This window comes from Notamacropus eugenii, chromosome 1 (genome assembly GCF_028372415.1).
Source record: "Notamacropus eugenii isolate mMacEug1 chromosome 1, mMacEug1.pri_v2, whole genome shotgun sequence".
Taxonomy (NCBI): domain Eukaryota; kingdom Metazoa; phylum Chordata; class Mammalia; order Diprotodontia; family Macropodidae; genus Notamacropus; species Notamacropus eugenii.
The window spans coordinates 327,337,535-327,356,774 of record NC_092872.1 but is presented as its reverse complement, the minus strand read 5'-3'; the positions used below and the strand labels follow the sequence as shown (position 1 = coordinate 327,356,774).

Here is a 19,240-nt window from a genome sequence, read left to right as displayed (position 1 = left end):
TTTAGCTTAACTTAATATGTTGTAAAGTGTTAGTCTATATCTAGTTTTTGCCAGTCTGCTTACCAGTTCAGCTACTGTCAAATAATGAGTTCTTAGTAATAATAGTGAGTATTAACAGCTCTCTTTGGGGAGTGCAGTTTCAGTTCAGTGATGAGATTGCAGGTCAGGCTGCAAAGGATTGAGGAATGAGTGAGAGAAATGGAAGCAAGAATTTAGAAAGCTTTTGGCTGGGAAAGGAAGGAAAAATAGAGGATGACTTGAAGGGATAGTGAAGGTTTTATTTGAAGAGAGTAATAGTAGGGAACGAAGCTATAGATAGGGAGGTGTTAAAGATGACAGAGATGTTGGTAGCAGTTATCTTTGGATTTGTCAGATCCTAGACTGTTGTGCTTATTTACTTCTGTAAGAAATAATTGTTATAAATTTCCGTGTAAATTGTTCTAGGTACAGAGTTGTCATTGACTTTTCATTTGAGATATGTGACTTTCTCATTTAATAGTGCTAGTCTTGAAACTATTAGTTGCTGAATAAAATAAATACATAATAAATGTTTTGTACGTGTAATTCCTAAGTGTCTAGAGAATCTTTTTTTTTCTATGCTAAGATATTTTGGAAAAAAATAAAGGACTGTACAGATGTTAGGAACTTGATTTGCCTGAATATGTGGCACTCCAGGATGAGATTAAAGGGGAAAAAAACAAACATAAGTGTATAAAAAAATAAATAAGGCTCTTCTCAGATTTGATTCAGGCCATATTAGGGAGAATAAAGTATAGTTTATACATATTATGTAATGGCAAAGTTGGAAAGTGTTTCAGTAAGCACCTCAACATACACAGGGGAACCTGTTATCACAGTTTGTTAGATCTGCATTCATAAAAGGAAAGGCAACTTTTGAGGGGTTAATGACTTTAATCAAGCACAGGTATCAGAGAAAATCAAAGTCAAAATTTTAGAGAAATCAAAAATCAACAGATAGTGCCTCCAGACTGCCTGACCACTAACATGCATACATCTTTACCAGAGAGGACAGCACCAACATCTGGGTTTAAAAAAAAAAAAAAAAAGCCAGGGTTGCTTCCCAGAGTCTCATCTGGCACACAGACCTTCTTCCAAAAACTAAGCCCCCAAAGTAAAACCTCACTCTCAGACTATTTATACAGTTTTTAGAGCCAGAGGGCATAACACTCTGACCCAGTGCCTCAATAGAAAAAACAAAAGGTACTTGGGACCCTCCTACAAAACAACTCCCCTAATCACACTTCTAACTATGGGTGGGAAAGATCCTCCCTAATCACATGATTCAATCAGAGACAGTTTTAGTAAATCAAGAAACAGCAAAAGATCCTAATTTGATAGCTGTTACAGAAAGGAACTCCAAAGCTACCTAGTCCAGGCTATGTGATGGAAAGGTAACAGAATAGTGAGGGGGATTACAAAGCAAGTGCTGAGGAACTGAGAGGAGGCATGGCAAATAGGTGGAACAGGGAAAAGAAGGAAGAACCTCACCAATAAATAATCAAGCTTGCAGCAGTCTTTAGGTGTCCTGGTATACACATAAAAGTTTGTTAGGTAGCAAACTCCAGTTTTATAGTCTGGAAAATAACATTTTACAGCCCTGTTCCTAGCATAGTGCCTGGGACATAGTAGGTACTTATTATATATTTAATGATTGAACAATACTGGCAGAAGCTCTATTCAAGAGACAGGATTATGAACATTTTCTTGATTTTTGCCTAACAAGGACTGTTTTCAATAATCTTTAAAAGTCTGTCCTTCAGATATTTAAAGACTGCTATTATATTCCTCAGTTTTTTTTCCCCAAGCTAAGCACACCCTATTTCTTCAGCTGTCTTCTATCTTGGGTGCCCTTAATCTGGACATACTCCAACTTAGCAGTATCCTTAAATTGTGATACCTAGAATTGAACATAGTATTCCAGATAAGATCTAACAAGGTCAGAATGCAGTGGGACTATGTCCTCCCTATTCTTGAAAGCTATAACCCTCTTAATGAAGCCTAAAATTGAATTGGCTTTATTTTTGCCTGCCATATCACACCATTGACTCAAGATCACATCACTCCTTTTACTCTTCCCACCCCGTAGCTGGGGTCATTGCCTTATTCTTTACTAAGAAAATAGAGACTTTTCAGATTACAACTTCAGTCTTTCCCTTCTCTATAATCTTCAGTTCTCATATTCTCTCTCTCTCTCTTTTCCTCTCTCTTCCCCTTTCTCAGTTCCTTCCCTACAGTCTTCAGACATACCCAAGACTCCGTAATCCTTTAAAAATATTTGCTAGATTATCCATCCCCTCAAGCAAGCATACTATACCTCTCCCTTAGCCAAACTCTTAGAAAAAGCTTTCTAAACTTAATGCTTCCACTTTTCACTCATTCCATCACTAAACTGAAACTGCTGTCTCCAGAGTTACTTCTGATCTCTTAATTGCCAGGTCTGATGCTCTTATCATTCTTTCAGTCCTCTCTACAGTATCTGACATTGGTGACAACTCATTCTTCCTGGATAAAATACATATTTTTCTGTTTGGTTACTAAAGTTCTTCACAATCTGGCCTCCTTTTCCAGACTCCTACGTTAATCCCTTTCTTATACTCTTCCGTTTAAATAAACTGGCATTCTTGCTGCTCCTCACGCATGGTATATCTCCTTGTCTAATGTACCTTTGCAGCAGTTATCTTGGCTTGTAGGGCCGGAGCAGGAATGGATGTAAGTCATTTAATTCAACCCCCTTGTTTTACAGATAAGGAATTGAGGCCCCCGGAAATTAAATGACTTACCCAAAGTTACATAGGCAGTAAGCATCAGAGTTAAAATTTTAACCCAGATCCTCCGACTCCAGAGGCAGTGCTGTGAAAATTTTCTGTGAAAAAAATTTTTTTGTGAAATTTTCTCACTCTGTCCCTCATCATCGTAGAATTTCTTACTTCCTTCAGTATTCAACTCAAGTATTAACTTCTTTGTGAAGTCTTTGCTGATTTTCCTCTCCACAAATGCTGATGCCCTCTTTACCTAAAATACCTTTTATTTATTCTGTATATGCTTATATATGTAAATGCATCTCCCAGGAAGATGTAAGCTCCTTGGAGGGCACCAGCTATTTCACTTTGTGTTTTTATCATTAGGCCCTAGCACCAAGCCTGGCACCTAGTACTTAATGAAGGCTTGATTGAGTTTGGTATAGCAAGCACAGATATTATTTACTTTGAAAATGAGGAAGTTTGAGTTTCATAGAGTTAAAATGAATCATCTGATTCCAAGGTCAGTATGCTTTCTGTTAGATCACACTGGTTCTTCTAGATTATCCTAAAGCTGTAATAAGAGCATACCACTGGGGTATACTGTCAAAAATATTATGATAAACTGAAACTAAAAACAATCAAAATATAAGCCAGGAAGAAATTTGTTGGATTTTTTTTTCTGTATAAAGTACCAAAATGATTGCTTTAGGACCAAGATAAGCACTGCCCGTCAATATGCCTGAAAATTATTTGTGAAATTTTTGTTAACTTTTCTTTGTATGTTTTAGCTACCAGCTGAAGATGAAGTCTTACTACAGAAATTAAGAGAAGAGTCTAGAGCTGTTTTTTTGCAAAGGAAAAGTAGGGAACTATTAGACAATGAAGAATTACAGGTGAGAGTAGAAAAAAGAATTACTTTAAATGTTAATAAATATATATTGATAGCACCTGAGCCGTGAATGTTTGACTTAGAACCATTCTTTAATGAAATAAGGGGCTGAGGAAGTAATGGTGGGAAAAGAGGATTAAAAAAATTCAATATTAAAACTCTTTTAAAAGGAATCAACTTGTTTTGTCAAAATTTGTGAGGTTTGGTTTTGTTTTTTTTGCTTTGTCTTACTGTTTATTTGTCCTTCTGTGTCACTTTTAAGAATTTATGGTTTTTACTGGATAAACACCAGACACCACCTATGATTGGAGAGGAAGCAATGATCAATTATGAAAACTTTTTGAAAGTTGGAGAAAAAGCTGGACCAAAGTGCAAGTATGAATCATTTAAAACTAGTATTTGTGCTTATGTTAAACATTTCAAACCTTCAGGTGAAAAATATTAAGAATTGTTAAAAATTAAAACTGCTTTAAAAAAAAGATATTAGTCATGGAGTGTTAGAATTTGGAAGCTAGAAGCAACTTTAGAAATGTAGACCATAAGTTCTTGGTCAGCACTCAAAGGTCAAAGCAACTCACATTTTATATGATTTAGAAATTTAAGTTTCTGAAGAATCAATAGCTCGTTGGCAGTGATGGGGATACTGAAAAGTGTGGTTGTGTACACAAGGTGGGGTAGGGAGACGGTGAGGGAAAGAAAGTGGTTTGAAGAAAAGAGCATCAGTATAATATTTTTTAAAATATTTGAAATACAGAGAAGAAAAATTATTTGTCAGTATATCTTAAAAATACTATTCAGTAGGACTTTACCAATATAGATGAGTAGTTTTGTTAGTGTTGTGTTATATTTAATATACTTTAAAAAAAAAAAGCCAACTAGAGCAGGTTGTGTTTCATGCACAATTCTGTTGAGGGAAGGTACTGTTATTTTTTTGTCTTTCTGTCCCCAGAGCCTAGCAGGGTGTTGTACCTTAGTAGGCTCTTAAATGCTTGCTGTTTATTAAATGTTTGTGGATGATTCAATTCATAATAGTATCTTTAAAAGAAATACATATTCCCTATGGTTTTTAACTTTGTTCTAAAATTATTTCATTTATAACACTACATTTGATAATTCATTTCTTGTCATTTCTGTCATGTTTGCAAATTATTTAATCTCTCTTTCTTAGGCAGTTCTTTATGGCAAAAGTCTTTGCTAAACTTATTCATACAGATCCCTATGGAAGAATCTCTATCATGCAGTTCTTTAATTATGTTATGAGAAAAGGTAGGTATTAGGGTGGTAATACCTTTTCCTCCCTAAGTCTTGGAAAAGCAATCATATGATTAGATTATGGCTACATTTTTATTTATTAAACAATAATTACTTCTATTTGCATAGTACTTTAAAGTTTATGAATCCCTCAAAGATTTTGTAAAGTAGGTAATACAAGTATCCCCATTTTATAGATTAGAAAATTGAAGCTCACAGAGGTTGAGGGGACAGTGGAAGGGATATTTGACTTAGTTAAGAGAGACCTAGGTTCCATCCAATGCTACCTCTTGCGTTGACTAATCTTGTGATCATGAGCAAGTCATTTAAACCACTCTATACCTTAGTTTTCTCATATAAAAAGCACCTAAAATAATAGCTATAGTACTTAACCCCACAGAGTAGTTGTGAGGAGGTCTTGGAACAGCTGCCTGACATTGATGAATTGAGTATGTTGTAGTGGGGATTCCTTTTCAGGGGGACAAAGTACTAGGGTGGAGTAGCTGACCATTGAGGTTCCTTCGGCTCTAAAATTCTGAGATACTATGTATTTGTGAATGGAGATAATATCTACAAAGAATTTTATAAACTTTAAAGTAATATAAATGCCACTTAAAATTTAAATGATTTGACCACAACAGTACAGCCAATAAATGTGTACTTAGGTCTTTTGACTTCAGATTTAATGTTTTTCATATTCTTTTTTTTTCTACATTACCTCTTCTAAAATAGCACCACTATTAAACTACTTCAAAGTGCCTTAGAAACATATAGTAATTCAGATCAATTTAAGTGTGGCATAATGAAGATGTCTGAGTTTGGAGTCAGAAGACTTTGGTTCAAAATCAGCTCTGATCACCTTATCCTTGTAATCTTGTAAAAGTCACTTAACCTTTCTGGGCTTCAGTTTCCTTATCCTTTGCAGGGATTGAGGGGATTTGAGGAGATTGTACTGGGTATTATCTGGGTCCATTCCAGATCAAAATTTATGATCTTTTTATATTGACAGTCTGATCCGTAGAGTATCCGTGCATTTTTCTCCACTTAAGATCATTTATAACTTGAAGAGTCTAACTAAAAAATAATTTAAGTACTTTGTTAAGATGATGACGAAATAGAATAGGTCATGAACATGTGATTAAGAATTTAAATATAACATTGAGCATAAATATGCTAACTATGGTAAAGGATGAAAAGTTTAATTCATTCTGACTAGAATTTTAATATTTGGGCATTTTGAAGAGATTAAAATTAACCCAGGTTCACAAACTGTTTTCCAAGACTCCTTATTCTCCTTTACTCCACTATGTGGTTGTCAAATCCTGATTCTGTCTTCTTAACATCTCTCAAATTCATCTTCTCTTTTTACTAATATGGCCACTACCTTAGTTTAAGTCCACAGTACCTTTCTCTTTTTATTTTATTTATTTATCTTGTCGAGGTTGTTCGGATTAAGTGACTTGCTCAGGGTCACGTAAATAGTAAGTGTCAATGTCTGAGGCTGGATTTGAACTCTGGTCTTCCTGACTCCAGGGATGGTGTTCTATTTACTTTGTCACCTCGCTGCCTCAATGTATTATCTTTCACATGGATTGTTTTGATATGTTTCTGTTTGACCTCTTTGCTTCTAGTCTTTTCCTTTTCCAGTTCTTCCTCTCTACTGCTGCCATATTAATATGTCTAAAGCATGAATCTGAATATTTTATTCCATTGTTCAAAAATCCAGTTTTATTCCAGTAGGATAAAATACAAACTCTTTTCTGGAGGTCCCTTGCCAATTTGGCTCCAGTCTGCTTTTCCAGGATTTTCCAGGATTATTGCACATTGCACATCTTTCCTTTCGTAATCTAGCCAAGGTAGCCTTTTCTTAGCAAACGAGCATTTATTAAACACCTATGTGCCATACCCTGTGCTAAGTTGTGGGGATGCAAAGAAAGGCAAAAGACAATCTCTGTTCTCAAGGGGCTCACATTCTAACTGGGGAGACAACATATAAACAATTGTGTAGACACAAACTATATGCAGCATAAATTGGAAATGATTATTGGAGGGATTGAATTGAGAGGGATCAGGAAAGCCTTCCTGTAGAAGATGCGATTTTAGCTGGAACTTGAAGGAAGCCAGGGAAGTCAAGAAAAGGGAGAGCGTTCCTTTGAATTGGGACTGCCTGTGAAAATGCTTAGAGTTGGGAGATGAAGTGACTTCTTTGAGGAACTTCCCCCCGTCTCAAAAAAGGCAAGGAGGCCAGTGTCACTGAATCATAGGATAAGTGGGCACAATAAGTTCCATCTCCTGACCCTGTGTCTGGAATGTCCTCTCTTTACCTTTTAAGATTCAACTTTATTCCTCCTCCTGCATGAAACCCATTCTGATATCCATGTATTTATTTTGTACGTTGTTAGTATTTTCTTAACTGTGTATTATATTGTTACTCTCCAGGTATATATTGTTACTCTCTAGGTATATATTGTTAAAAGGGCATATTTTAATTTTTGGCTTTATATTCACAGCGACTGACAGCATGCACTTAATAAATGCTTACTGAGTGAATACCTTATTTAGAATTAAAGCAATTAATTTATATCACCAAATAGTCTTCCATCTGAATTATTTGTCCTGGGTTTTATTTTAGTTGGAAATATCCTGCAGCTAAAAGCCAATTAATATATGGGTAAATTGCATTCTTGGATTTGGAAGTTTGCATCTACCGCTAAGCACATTACATTCATTATGTGTGCTCAGGTGTATTGAAGGATTAATCACATATTTCTGAATTTTCTTTTATAGTATGGCTCCACCAAACAAGAATAGGGCTTAGTTTATATGATGTGGCTGGCCAAGGTTACCTTCGGGAATCAGTAAGTATAAATTTATTAACAACACTCTAAGTATTATATTTTAAATAAATTCTTAAAGAGATTTACCTGTCTTTGCTCTTACCTAGAGATAAGACATAAGTCAAAATTAGGAAATATTATTCAGACATTAAAAATGTTCAATTCATACCAAAAATAGGTTTTTCTTAAGAAATAATTAAAAAAGGAAGGAAACATGGAAGAAAATTTAAATATTTACTATGTGCTAAATACTCTACAAATATCTCATCAAAATTTTAAAAAAGTTTTGACAATCTATTTACAGTGCTGATGTGTGAGATTTTAAAATATTGTGATAAATTTTTAGGTGTCTAAAAGATAAAAAAAAGGTTAATGTGACATACTGTCACTTCATAGGTTTGCAAATTCAGGTCTTAAGAAGCTTGTTTATTTTCTTTAGCCAGTTGGACTGCATTTAGTATAAGCCTCAACATTTTGGGGGTAGTATAGTTATTTTGTCCTGTTATGGCCTCATGTTCTAAACATGAAAATTTCTAGTTAATGTATCATCCAGTCATGTGCTTTTTTTTCTAAGAAACCTAGAACTGTATTAAAATAGCTAAGCATAAACATTAATTAGTATTATGAATTACTATTTTAATAAGATGACAAAGACTTAGTTTTAAAACATTGAAATACCTCACTCAATAATCATTTACTATCATCAGTTGGGCAAGCATGACTTTTTTTAAAAAAATCCTTGGATTTGAAGAAAGCATATCTTTCAGATCTTCTTTATACTTCAAAATCTGCCTAAAGTGGATCCATTGCTCAACTTTCAAGACTTTAGGCTGTTTGAACACAAGATACATTTGCCTTTGTTTCTTTCTCTCTCTCTCTCTCTCTCTCTCTCTCTCTTTCTCTCTCTTTCTCTCTAAAGAGAATTATCTACTTATGCTTTATCATAACATAGGTGTTACTATGCTCTAGAGCCATTAGGCAGGGCCTCAATTCTAGATTTGTTGCCTGGGTCCTATGTTAATCTATCCTCAAGTCTAGATCTGCTCATGGTCTTAGTTTTTTTAATTGTTGTCACCATGTCTTTTCTTTCTGGAATCCTCGAACTCATTTCAACAGATATTTATTAAGTATTTACAAGAGGCAAGGAACTTACATTCTAATGGGAAGAGACAACATATACACCAGTAAACAAGTATAAGACAACTTTAGAAGGGAGAAAGCATGAATAAGGAATTCAGAAAAGGCTTTGTGTGGGAGGTGACACCTGAGTTGAACTTAAGGATACTAAGAAATGGAGATGATGAAGAGAGGAAGGAAAGAAGGAGTGGGGAAGAGAGAGAAAGAAAAGGAGAGGGTGGAGAAAGAGAGGGAATGGGGGTAGACAGAAATGGGGAGAAAGACCAAGTCAAAGAGAGAGATTTTTCAACTCTAGCTTAGTCCTCTTTAAAGCCAGGCCTTATTTTATTTCTAATTTTTAAAATGGTGGGTCTCTTTAGTCATTTTTTCTAAATCTCAGTATTAATTACAAATTAGTGCCCTGCAATAAGTAATAAAATTCTTTAATACACTGGAATATAATTTTTTAAATTTATTAATTGTTTTAGCTATTTTTTAATTAAATTATTTGTCTTCAGTGTTCTACAATCACTTCTATATATCTTATATTTTTTTTTGCCTCCTCCTCCTTCCCCCCTCCTTCCCCACTCCCTCCCTGAGATAGCATATATAGTTTTATATAGGTTCTACACATACATTCCTATTAAATACATTTTCACCTTAGTCACGTTGCGTAGAAGAATTAAAATGAATGGGAGAATCATAAAACAAAACATAATACAAAAGAAAATGGTCTGCTTCATTCTGTGATTGAATTCCATAATTCTTTCTCTGGATGTGGAAGGCATTTTTCATCGAGTCCATTGGGAATTTTTTAAGTCCCTGCCTTACAATGAAGTACTAAGTCTATCAGAAAAATTCCTCACACACTGTGGTTGTTGCTGTGTACAAAGTTCTCCTTATTCTGTTCCTTTCACTCAGCATCATTTCATATAAGTCCAGGCTTCTCTGAAGTCTTCCTGTTCATCAATTCTTAAACATAATGGTGTACAATATAATATTTTAAACAATTTAAGTAGAATATTTTAACAAAGTTTTAAACAGACTTGGTTTGCTCGTAATGGTTGTGAGCTTATTTCAATAATTAAAGAGATTCATGCAGAGGATTTTAATCATGGAAAATGATGTACCATTGTTTAAATAGAAATCAGGAATGGGAAGATTGTATATTGAAACTTTAAAAACTTTTTTTCAGGATTTAGAAAACTACATATTGGAACTTATCCCTACTCTGCCACAGTTAGATGGACTGGAAAAGTCCTTTTACTCCTTTTATGTCTGCACTGCAGTTAGAAAGTTCTTCTTCTTCTTAGATCCTCTGAGAACAGGTAAAAACAAACTTTAGAATTGGTATGGTAATGTTTGTTTATAAATTGTGATAAGTAGAAATATGTCTTGAAAATGTCATGTGTCATGAAATGTCATGAAAATGACATATGTCTGAAATGCTGCTGTAGTTAGTAAATTTCAAAAGGTAAAAAAGGAAAAAAAGAATAACAGCAGTGATTTACAGCTCTCTTTGAGTAGCAACTAACTGCCACTAACTTGGCTTTGTGAATTTCAGTGTCATTTAACCTCAGGGCCTCATTTTCCTCATTTAGAAAATGGAACTGGATGAGATAGATTCCTTAGTATATTCCTTTGTGCTCTAAAAAATTCTTTTACTTTTAAAATAATGTGCTTTACACTTCGTTATGATGAAGGTACTATTATCTGTCACACAATTGTTCTAAGTTAGAATACTAGTGAATTTACATATATCCACTCTGCATCTTCTCACCCAATTCCTACTGTGATCAAAATGATCCTATATATACATTTGTAAAATAGTTGGCCATGAAGTGTGTTTTTCCCTCCATAAAGTTAATTATTCCATGCAAGCAAAAATTAGATTAGCAGCTTTGATTTCATTAATAATGCTGTGCTGTAATCAAGTCACTTAACCTCCCCAGACTTATAAATCCGGTGGGTTATCTGTTGCCTCATAGTTAGAATGATGATATTTTTGCCCCCATGGGAAAATTATGAGGGTCATATTTGAAATGATTTATCCTCTTCCTTTAAACCCGTTTTGATTTTAGAAACAAATGAAATATATTCTGGGTTTTTAGAATGGCAGTTCTTTACATGAATATGTACTAGGATTTAAGATGAAACTAAGTAATCGTATTAATGTTATTTTAGGAAAGATAAAAATACAAGATATTTTAGCATGCAGCTTCTTAGATGATTTATTAGAGGTAAGTAAATTATTTTAACAATGTTATATTTATTCTAGTTTATAGTTGTAATATTCTAATTATGAGTCTGTTGTGTACATTTAGCTTAGAGATGAAGAACTTTCCAAGGAAAGTCAAGAAACAAATTGGTTTTCTGCTCCTTCTGCTTTGAGGGTTTATGGTATGTTGCTGAATTCTGCTACAATTTGTATAATCCTAAGTGATTTACCCTTAATATTGTAACATTTCTGTGATTCAGAAGTTCTGGGTTGGGAGGATATCCAAATTGATTAAAAAAAAAAAACTTTCCAAAATGTATGACACTTTTCAAGTTTCTTAAGTAAGTTATAGTGAATGATCCTAGGAATATAATTTCACCATTTTTTTACTCAGTGTTATTGTGAATTTTTATAATGCTATAACATAATGGTGACCATGAAAACAATTGAATAGTATAAGGTTTAGCTCAATTCTCCACTGAATTTCTCCAGATTAGTGTACTCTTCTAGATGATCATGCTGTCTCCCCATTGGTAATATCAGAATGAACATAAAAATGTTAGCCCCTATACCAAAAAACAAACTATTGTGTTAGTCTAATCAGTCATTCACCAAGCATTTGTTAAGCATGTCCTAAGCCAGTCATTGATGAGGTTATGCACTCTATGTCAGTTAAAAGTATTACTGTAACTATAACATCATTAGAAAATGTAAAATGTTGAATAATTAAAATAACTACTAATGTCTATTGATAGAAACATTTATGTAAATAGTGGTTTCTAACCTACTTGTGATACTGGAGCATTTTGTTTATTTCCATTTCTGTTCCCTAGGCCAGTATTTGAATCTTGATAAGGACCACAATGGAATGCTCAGTAAGGAAGAACTCTCCCGATATGGAACAGCAACAATGACCAATGTCTTCTTGGATCGTGTCTTCCAAGAGTGCCTTACTTATGATGGAGAAATGGTACTAGATTAATTTTAATGAATTCATTTGCACAAGTTCTTAGCATCCCTTCCCTTAAATCCTAATATCCTCTCAGTCCTGTCAGTGATTTCCTGAAGAAATATAGCCAGTTCTTTTTTGGGTACTCAAAATTTCTTTGAGGTTCAGAGCATTTTCATTGTACTGATTGCTTTCTTATTGCATAGGCTAGGAAATAGCTGTTGATCCACATCAGGTAAAAATTAATGATTTTATTCCATGTAAAATTCCATTTTATCCCATGCACCTTATGTAGAATAGTATGCTGATTGGCAAAAAAGAAATTTATAAATTGCCAAATCTTGTGGATTTTTTAAAAGGTGGCATTATAAGGTTAGTTATAGTTTAATATCTACCATTCAGTTCAACATGTATATATTAACAACCAACTGTATGCAAGTTCTTGTGCTAGGAACTGGGAAACAGACAAAGATGAAAATCCTTGTCGTCAAGGGGTTTACTGTAAGCTCTTAGCCAGTTAGGATAAAATGTTTTTGTTTGGTTGATTGCTAGAAAATTGTTTATGTGCTTTATAAAATTACTAACTTAGTTAATGTTACTTTTGAGGTCAGCAGGAAGTCCAGTCCATTAAGAATTTCTTAATCACTTACTATATGCCAGGAACTATGCTGCTTACTGGAGATAGACAAAAAGGGAACAGGCAGTGCTTTCAAGGATCAGATTTCTATATAATTTCCTAATTTGGCAACAATTGACTTCTAAGTTCTGATTTTTAAAAATAAATTAGGGACCATGTATGTCTAGGGAAAAAAAACTGTTCCACTCACATATAATTTACATAAACTAATGAAGTTTATTGAATATTTTTTTTAGCTAATGAAAGTCTGAGAAGGCTGGAGAGATTATTTTTCTCAAATCTCTGTCTCCAGTGGAATCTCCACCAAACCATCTCAAATCAATTTATGGGAGTGAGGGGACAGATGGGCAACTCCTAAATGATTGTAATACCAAATGGGGTATTACAGCCCCACATGTTGAATGGTGACACCAAAACCAGCTGTCTGGGTGGCATAGAGACCCAGCTAGTGAGGGTGGCAACTAACAGGTATCTTAGGAGAGCTGTAGTTGGAATGGTTTAACTGTAGATGTATACAGGAATGATCCCATCTCTGAAGCATTTCAGTAATGTTTTGTTTCAGTTCCTTGAAATTCAAGGGTAGTGGTTGACTACATGGGATGTTAGTCATAGTACCTGAAGACTAATCTTTCTTCTTTCTCCTTAAAGATGTGGAAATCTGTTGTAGGAACAAGGGTGCTCCAAAGATACATGTCGTTTGCATAATCATCTTACAGATGAGCATGATGAAAATTTAGAGAATAGAGATTTCCTCATTAGTTTAGGGAAATATAAGACAAAGTATTGAGATTTTTTTTTTCCATTTAATTCCTTATTTATTTCTTAGTCCATTAACGCTATTCCCCCAAAGAATGCAACATGGAACACAGACTTAAATACACAATAACACTTCAGTGATCTATAGTTTCATTAAATTATTGTTTACATTCTAATTTATTTTTTTCTTTCTTTCTTTCTTTATTTTTTTAATGTTCTACAATCACTACCATAAAACTTAGATTCCCCCTCACCCCTCTCCCTCCCCAAGACAGCACACAATTCTATATAGGATCTACATATACTTTCCTATTGAATACATTTTCACTATAGTCATGCTGTGTAGACTTTCCTATTGAATACATTTCCACTATACTCATGCTGTGTAGACGAACTAAAATAAATGGAAGAAATCATATAACAAATCAAAACATAATACACATGCACACACACACACAAACATGATCTGCTACATTCTGCGAATGAATTCCATAGTTCTTTCTCTGAGTGTGGAAGGCATTTTGCCTTAGAAGACCATTGGGAATTTTTTTTTTTTAAGTTCTTGCATTGTTACAAAGTTCCAAATCTACCAGAAAAAACTTGCACGCTGTGGTCTTTGCTGTGCACAAAGTTGTCCTGGTTCTGCTCCTTTCACTCAGCATCAGATCATATACGTTCTTCCAGGCCTCTCTGAAGTCTTCTTGTTCATCACTTGTTATGGTGCAATAGTACTCCATTACATTCATATACCATAATTTATTCAACCATTTCCCAATTGAAGGGCATCCTCTTGATTTCCAGTTTTTGGCAACTACAAAGAGTGCTGCTATAAATATTTTTGTACATGTGGGACCCTTTCCCATTTTTATGATCTCTTGGGGATACAGTCCTAGAAGCGATATTGCTGGGTCAAAGGGTATGCACATTTTTGTAGCCCTTTGGGCATAGTTCCAAACCACTCTCCAGAATGGTTGGATGAGCTCACAGCTCCACCAGCAATAAATTAGTGTTCCACCTCTCCCACATCCTCTCCAACATTTATCACGTTCCTATTCTGTCATGTTTGCCAATCTGATAGGTGTGATATGGTACCTCAGAGTTGTTTTGATTTGCATCTCTCTAATCAAAAGTGATTTAGAGCATTTTTTCATATGATTATAGATATCTTTAATTTCTTCCTCTGAAAATTGCCTGTTCATATCCTTTGACCATTTATCAATTGGGGAAGTATTGAGATTTTAATGAATTGTATAGTTAATGAGAAAACCCATCAAAGTAATTTAAGGAATGTTCTTTATCTTCTAAATAGTTTTCTCAGCTGCCAACAGAAATTACCCTCTTTGGTGAAAAATATAAAATCTTTTGTCAAAATGGTTTACAACTTTCTCTAGGGATTCTGTATAAAAATCTTGGATGCCCATACTTAGGGGCAAGATATAGATGATGATCCTGCATATGACACTCAGAAGAAGGATCAGAACACTCTTTCTGAGTATGGAAGAGACTAGGGGAGAGCAGTGTCCAAGGCAGGAATGAGAAGGAGGAGGTCAGTCATGTCAGAAGAGGCCTCTTAACAATAAGGAGAAAAGGTCTCAGTTTACTAGCATACATCTTTAGCAGGCAACAGCAGTATGTTTACATTCACAGGATAGCACTTGCAGTTAATAGTGAACATATTCTTTTATACATTATGAAAAGTTACGTTGTCTGAAGACCATCTTTAAGGAATATATTACAACATAGTTTTGTTGATACTCAAAAAGGAATACAATATGTAAATACAAGATGATTTTAGAAGGAAAAGAATACTAATAACAAAGGATGGCAAGGAAAACTTGTAATAGGATATGCCTATGCTGAGCATTAAAGGAAGCAAAGGATTCTCAGAAGCAGAGATATGGCTGGAGTGTATTCCAGACACAGTGGACAGCCTTGCAATGACACATGGAGGCAGGAAATGAAGTTGTCTGTTCAGGTAGCCTAGAGCCAGCCTCTGAGAGGCTTTAGATAGTTTAACTGAGGAGTTTTTATTTTATCCTAGTGGTATATACTTCAGGAAAATAGTTTTGTGCACTGTTAGAACTGTGAATTGGTACAACTATTCCAGAAAGCAATCTGGAGCTGTACCTGAACTAGAACTACTAATCTTACATGCGCCTTTTGACCCAGTAGCCCTGGATATATAATACAAAAAGGTCAAAAAAAAAAAAGGGAAATGCCTATATACAAAAATGTAGCAGATTTTGTGATATGAAAGTAAGAGCATGAAAACCATAGTGGATAGAAAACCAGCTTCACAGCTGGGAATACCTGAGTTCAAATCCTGGCTCTGATACATATTACCTTTGTGACTTCAGGTAGGTCATTTAATCTCACACCTTCTTAAAACTTTTAAGTGGCAAGAGAAGGTACAGACCTGCATTGGTAAAAGGAGTTTCCTCACTTTTATCTATTCAGTGAAATCACCTGTCCAGTCTCTGTTCCTGAAGGAAAATTTTTTTGCTCAACTTTATAGAGGATGGATTGTCATAGGAAGAAAGAGTAGAAGCAGGGAGTCTTAATTAGGAGGCTGTTGAAATAGTTTAGGTGAGAGGTGATGAGAGCAAGAACTAGAATGATGGCCCTTTGAATAGAGAGAAAGGGACTGATTATAAAATGTGAAGAGCAATCTGTAAAGCTATGGGAGTGAGGATGAGAGAAACTACAGATTTGAGGATAATGCTTACATTACTGGAAAGATGGAGGTGTCTTATTTAAAAATAGAGCATTTTGGAGGAAACATAGATTTAGAAGGGAGATCAAGATTTTGGTTTTATATATGCTAAATTTGAGATGTCTGATATATCTAGGAGGAAATGCATAGTACTTAATGGGCATTGTAGGAGTGGAACCCAGGAGAGAGAGAAAGTTAAATGTATAGATTTGGGAGTCATCTTTGCAAGGTTATTGATTTTAGCTAATGAGACTACCAAGACAGAAGATGTTAGAGAATAAGGCCTAGGAAAGAGCACTGGTGGATATCCATATTTAGGGAATAAAACATGGATGGTAATCCCACAAAAAAAATTCACAAATGTTAGAAAGTGTTGTCACTGAATAGGAGACCATATCCTGGAAAAGGGGTTACTGCCATATCAGAAGCAGCAGAGAGCTCAAGAGTGAGAAAAGACCATTGATTGGATTTACCTGTTGGAGTTAGATGTTGGGTTTCAAAGCAGTGAGGTATGGTAGGTGGGGAAGTATACAGAAGATGGCTTTTTTAGGAGCTGCATTGTTAAAGAGAGAAAAGATAAAGGACAAGATAGTTTGAGAGAATGACCTTCATTCAAACCGAAGAAAATTAAATAGAATAACTCTTGACATTATTAAGTTTTGGGGGTTGTATTGTTTCTTTAGCACAGTGAAAAGATTTCAAGGACATCAAAAATGAACATTTTAATTGTGTAAAAAAATTAACTCGCATTCCTCCAAGTTCTTGCCCTGTAGAATGTGAGGGCAAGAACTGGAGGGGCCTGAAAAAATATTCCTATCTACTAATAGTTGAGGAACATCATGAACATTTTGCCAGAGTAAGGGAATGCAGCCTTCCTTATCTTAGAGTTGAAACAGCTCTTGGCTAAATAAACAGGCTTCATTGTGGGGAGCAAATCCCCTGCAAAGGGATTCGGGAAAAGGCAGTGATAACTTGTGCTGTGTAATTCCCACAACCATAACAATTGACGTAGTGTTTGTAGTTTACTGATAATTTAGAAGAACTAAACCAAGCCAAAGACCATGGATTGAGTTAGACAGTAATAATAGTCTAATTTGACTCCTTCTACTGTGATTTTACAGGTCTGAATTGTTAATAATTTTATTTTTCAAAAACTTTTGCATATAGAATTCTTTGTTAGTTTTATTTTCACTAAAGAGCTCTTGTGTATTTCATCTTCCTTTACCATATCAAGACAGTATTCTAATAATCTTAAAAAAAAAAAGAATTCAGGTATTACTGTTATATCAGTACTTGCTGGGATCAGAAAAGGGTTAGTTACCATGGAAAATTTCATTAATTCTGTATGGTTACTTAACAGACTGTATATTTTCAGACTGTTCAGAGGGATTAATTCAAGTTTTCTAGTGTTTTTTTTCAGCTTATTCTAACGTACTTTCTGGTTAGTTGAATTTAATTCTGAAGTAGTAGAGATTCAGCACAGATTCAGATCAAAATAATGTTAAAACTCTTAACTTCACTGATTACACAATATTTTCAGCATATAGTCACTTGGAAAGTCAGTCCTGAATTCAATCAATTGAATATTTATTAAGCAACTGTTATGTGTAAAGCATTGAGCTAGGTACTGGGGGGTGCAATGACAAAACCAAATCGTCCCTGTCCTCAAGGTGCTTAAAATCCACTGTGCATTGTACTTTAATATCATTTCTTTTTCTCGTAGGATTATAAGACCTATCTAGACTTTGTGCTTGCCTTAGAAAACCGAAAAGAACCTGCGGCACTGCAGTATATTTTTAAATTGCTTGATATAGAAAACAGAGGATATCTGAATGTCTTTTCTCTTAATTATTTCTTCAGGGTAAGTTTCTCTTGTAGATGTGTATAGTGAATATATGTCAGCTTAGATTATAGTTTTATAAATGTTTACACAAGTACCTTACTATTTAATATTTTACATTTGGTTTAACTTGTTAACCAATGTAATTTTGGTCAAAGTTGTGATTTTTTTTAAATTGAAAGATAAGGGATCCGTATAAGTTGAGGTGGATATTCCATTCCTGGTGGTGAGGGTCAGCTTTGGTAGACATTGATCAGGCCACATGCCCACACTACTTTGTGTTCTCTAGGCAACCTCCAAATAAAGGAATATTTAGAAATATTGTGATCAATTTGGATTCATTACTATATAGGACTAAGCCTTTTATCTATCTTTGGACCTTTATTAAAGCATTTTTATCACTGTTGCTTCTTTAATATGATTTTCTTTACCTTGTATTATACTTGGAATTGGTTCTGATTTTTAATAGTTAGGATATTACTTTGCAGATGGATTAACTATGAGCTATAAACACATAACCTCTTCAGAGAACCCTTAGCCAGCATTCTATCGAGTCTTTGTGAGCATGAGTTCTTTCCCACTGCTGCCTTGAGGACTATACTCATTCCACAGCTAGAGTAGCAGACAATATGACCTGTCTTGTTTCCTGTGGAGTGAGTGCTCAGATGTTCTCTTTATACTTTAAAATGAAAGGCACATTGAATCAGACTACACATTATGTTAACGTTTCTCTTTTTTTCAGTCAGGTTTGTTTTTAATTTATCCTTTTTAAAAAATTTTTACTCATTTATTTCCTCTAATGCAGGCTATTCAGGAATTAATGAAAATCCACGGACAAGATCCTGTCTCATTTCAAGATGTCAAGGTTACTTTTTCTTTTCAATTTATGTAGTGCCAGGTTATGAAAATGAATTGACATCATATATGAATCCCACAGAAAGAGTAAGAATATTTGAATTGAGGTTAAATTTCTTTTGGATTATGATAGGGTATTTTTAATAGCATATTTTTTGGAAGCTAAATTGTGTTATATGGGAGCTGTTCATATAAGGAATTTTTTCTGTCAGTAAAAAGACTTGATTAATAATTAGGTGGATCTACCTACCAGATTTACGCAGACTTTTGTAGCTTAAGAACTAAATATTTAAAATAAGCTGAGTTTCCCTCTCTTGTATTCATTATCATTTTATTCATCAGACTTTCAGTAACTATCAGAAATAACAGTCTTTATGAAATGGAGCAAAACCACAGGATATATTCAGCTGGCTTTAA

The 19,240-nt window shown here is 34.4% G+C and overlaps 1 protein-coding gene across 3 annotated transcripts in view; it reads left to right on the top strand.

Annotated features, from left to right (window-relative positions):
* Window positions 1-19,240, top strand: part of PPP2R3C (protein phosphatase 2 regulatory subunit B''gamma) — a 28,447-nt gene that overhangs the window by 7,632 nt on the left and 1,575 nt on the right. For all 3 annotated transcript variants that reach the window (XM_072629724.1, XM_072629725.1, XM_072629726.1), the window contains exons 3-12: window positions 3,551-3,655; window positions 3,914-4,026; window positions 4,820-4,917; window positions 7,690-7,760; window positions 10,051-10,183; window positions 11,040-11,095; window positions 11,180-11,255; window positions 11,907-12,043; window positions 17,852-17,989; window positions 18,774-18,833. In XM_072629724.1, the coding sequence (XP_072485825.1) occupies window positions 3,551-3,655; window positions 3,914-4,026; window positions 4,820-4,917; window positions 7,690-7,760; window positions 10,051-10,183; window positions 11,040-11,095; window positions 11,180-11,255; window positions 11,907-12,043; window positions 17,852-17,989; window positions 18,774-18,833 (987 nt within the window). The remainder of the gene's footprint in view (window positions 1-3,550; window positions 3,656-3,913; window positions 4,027-4,819; window positions 4,918-7,689; window positions 7,761-10,050; window positions 10,184-11,039; window positions 11,096-11,179; window positions 11,256-11,906; window positions 12,044-17,851; window positions 17,990-18,773; window positions 18,834-19,240) is intronic.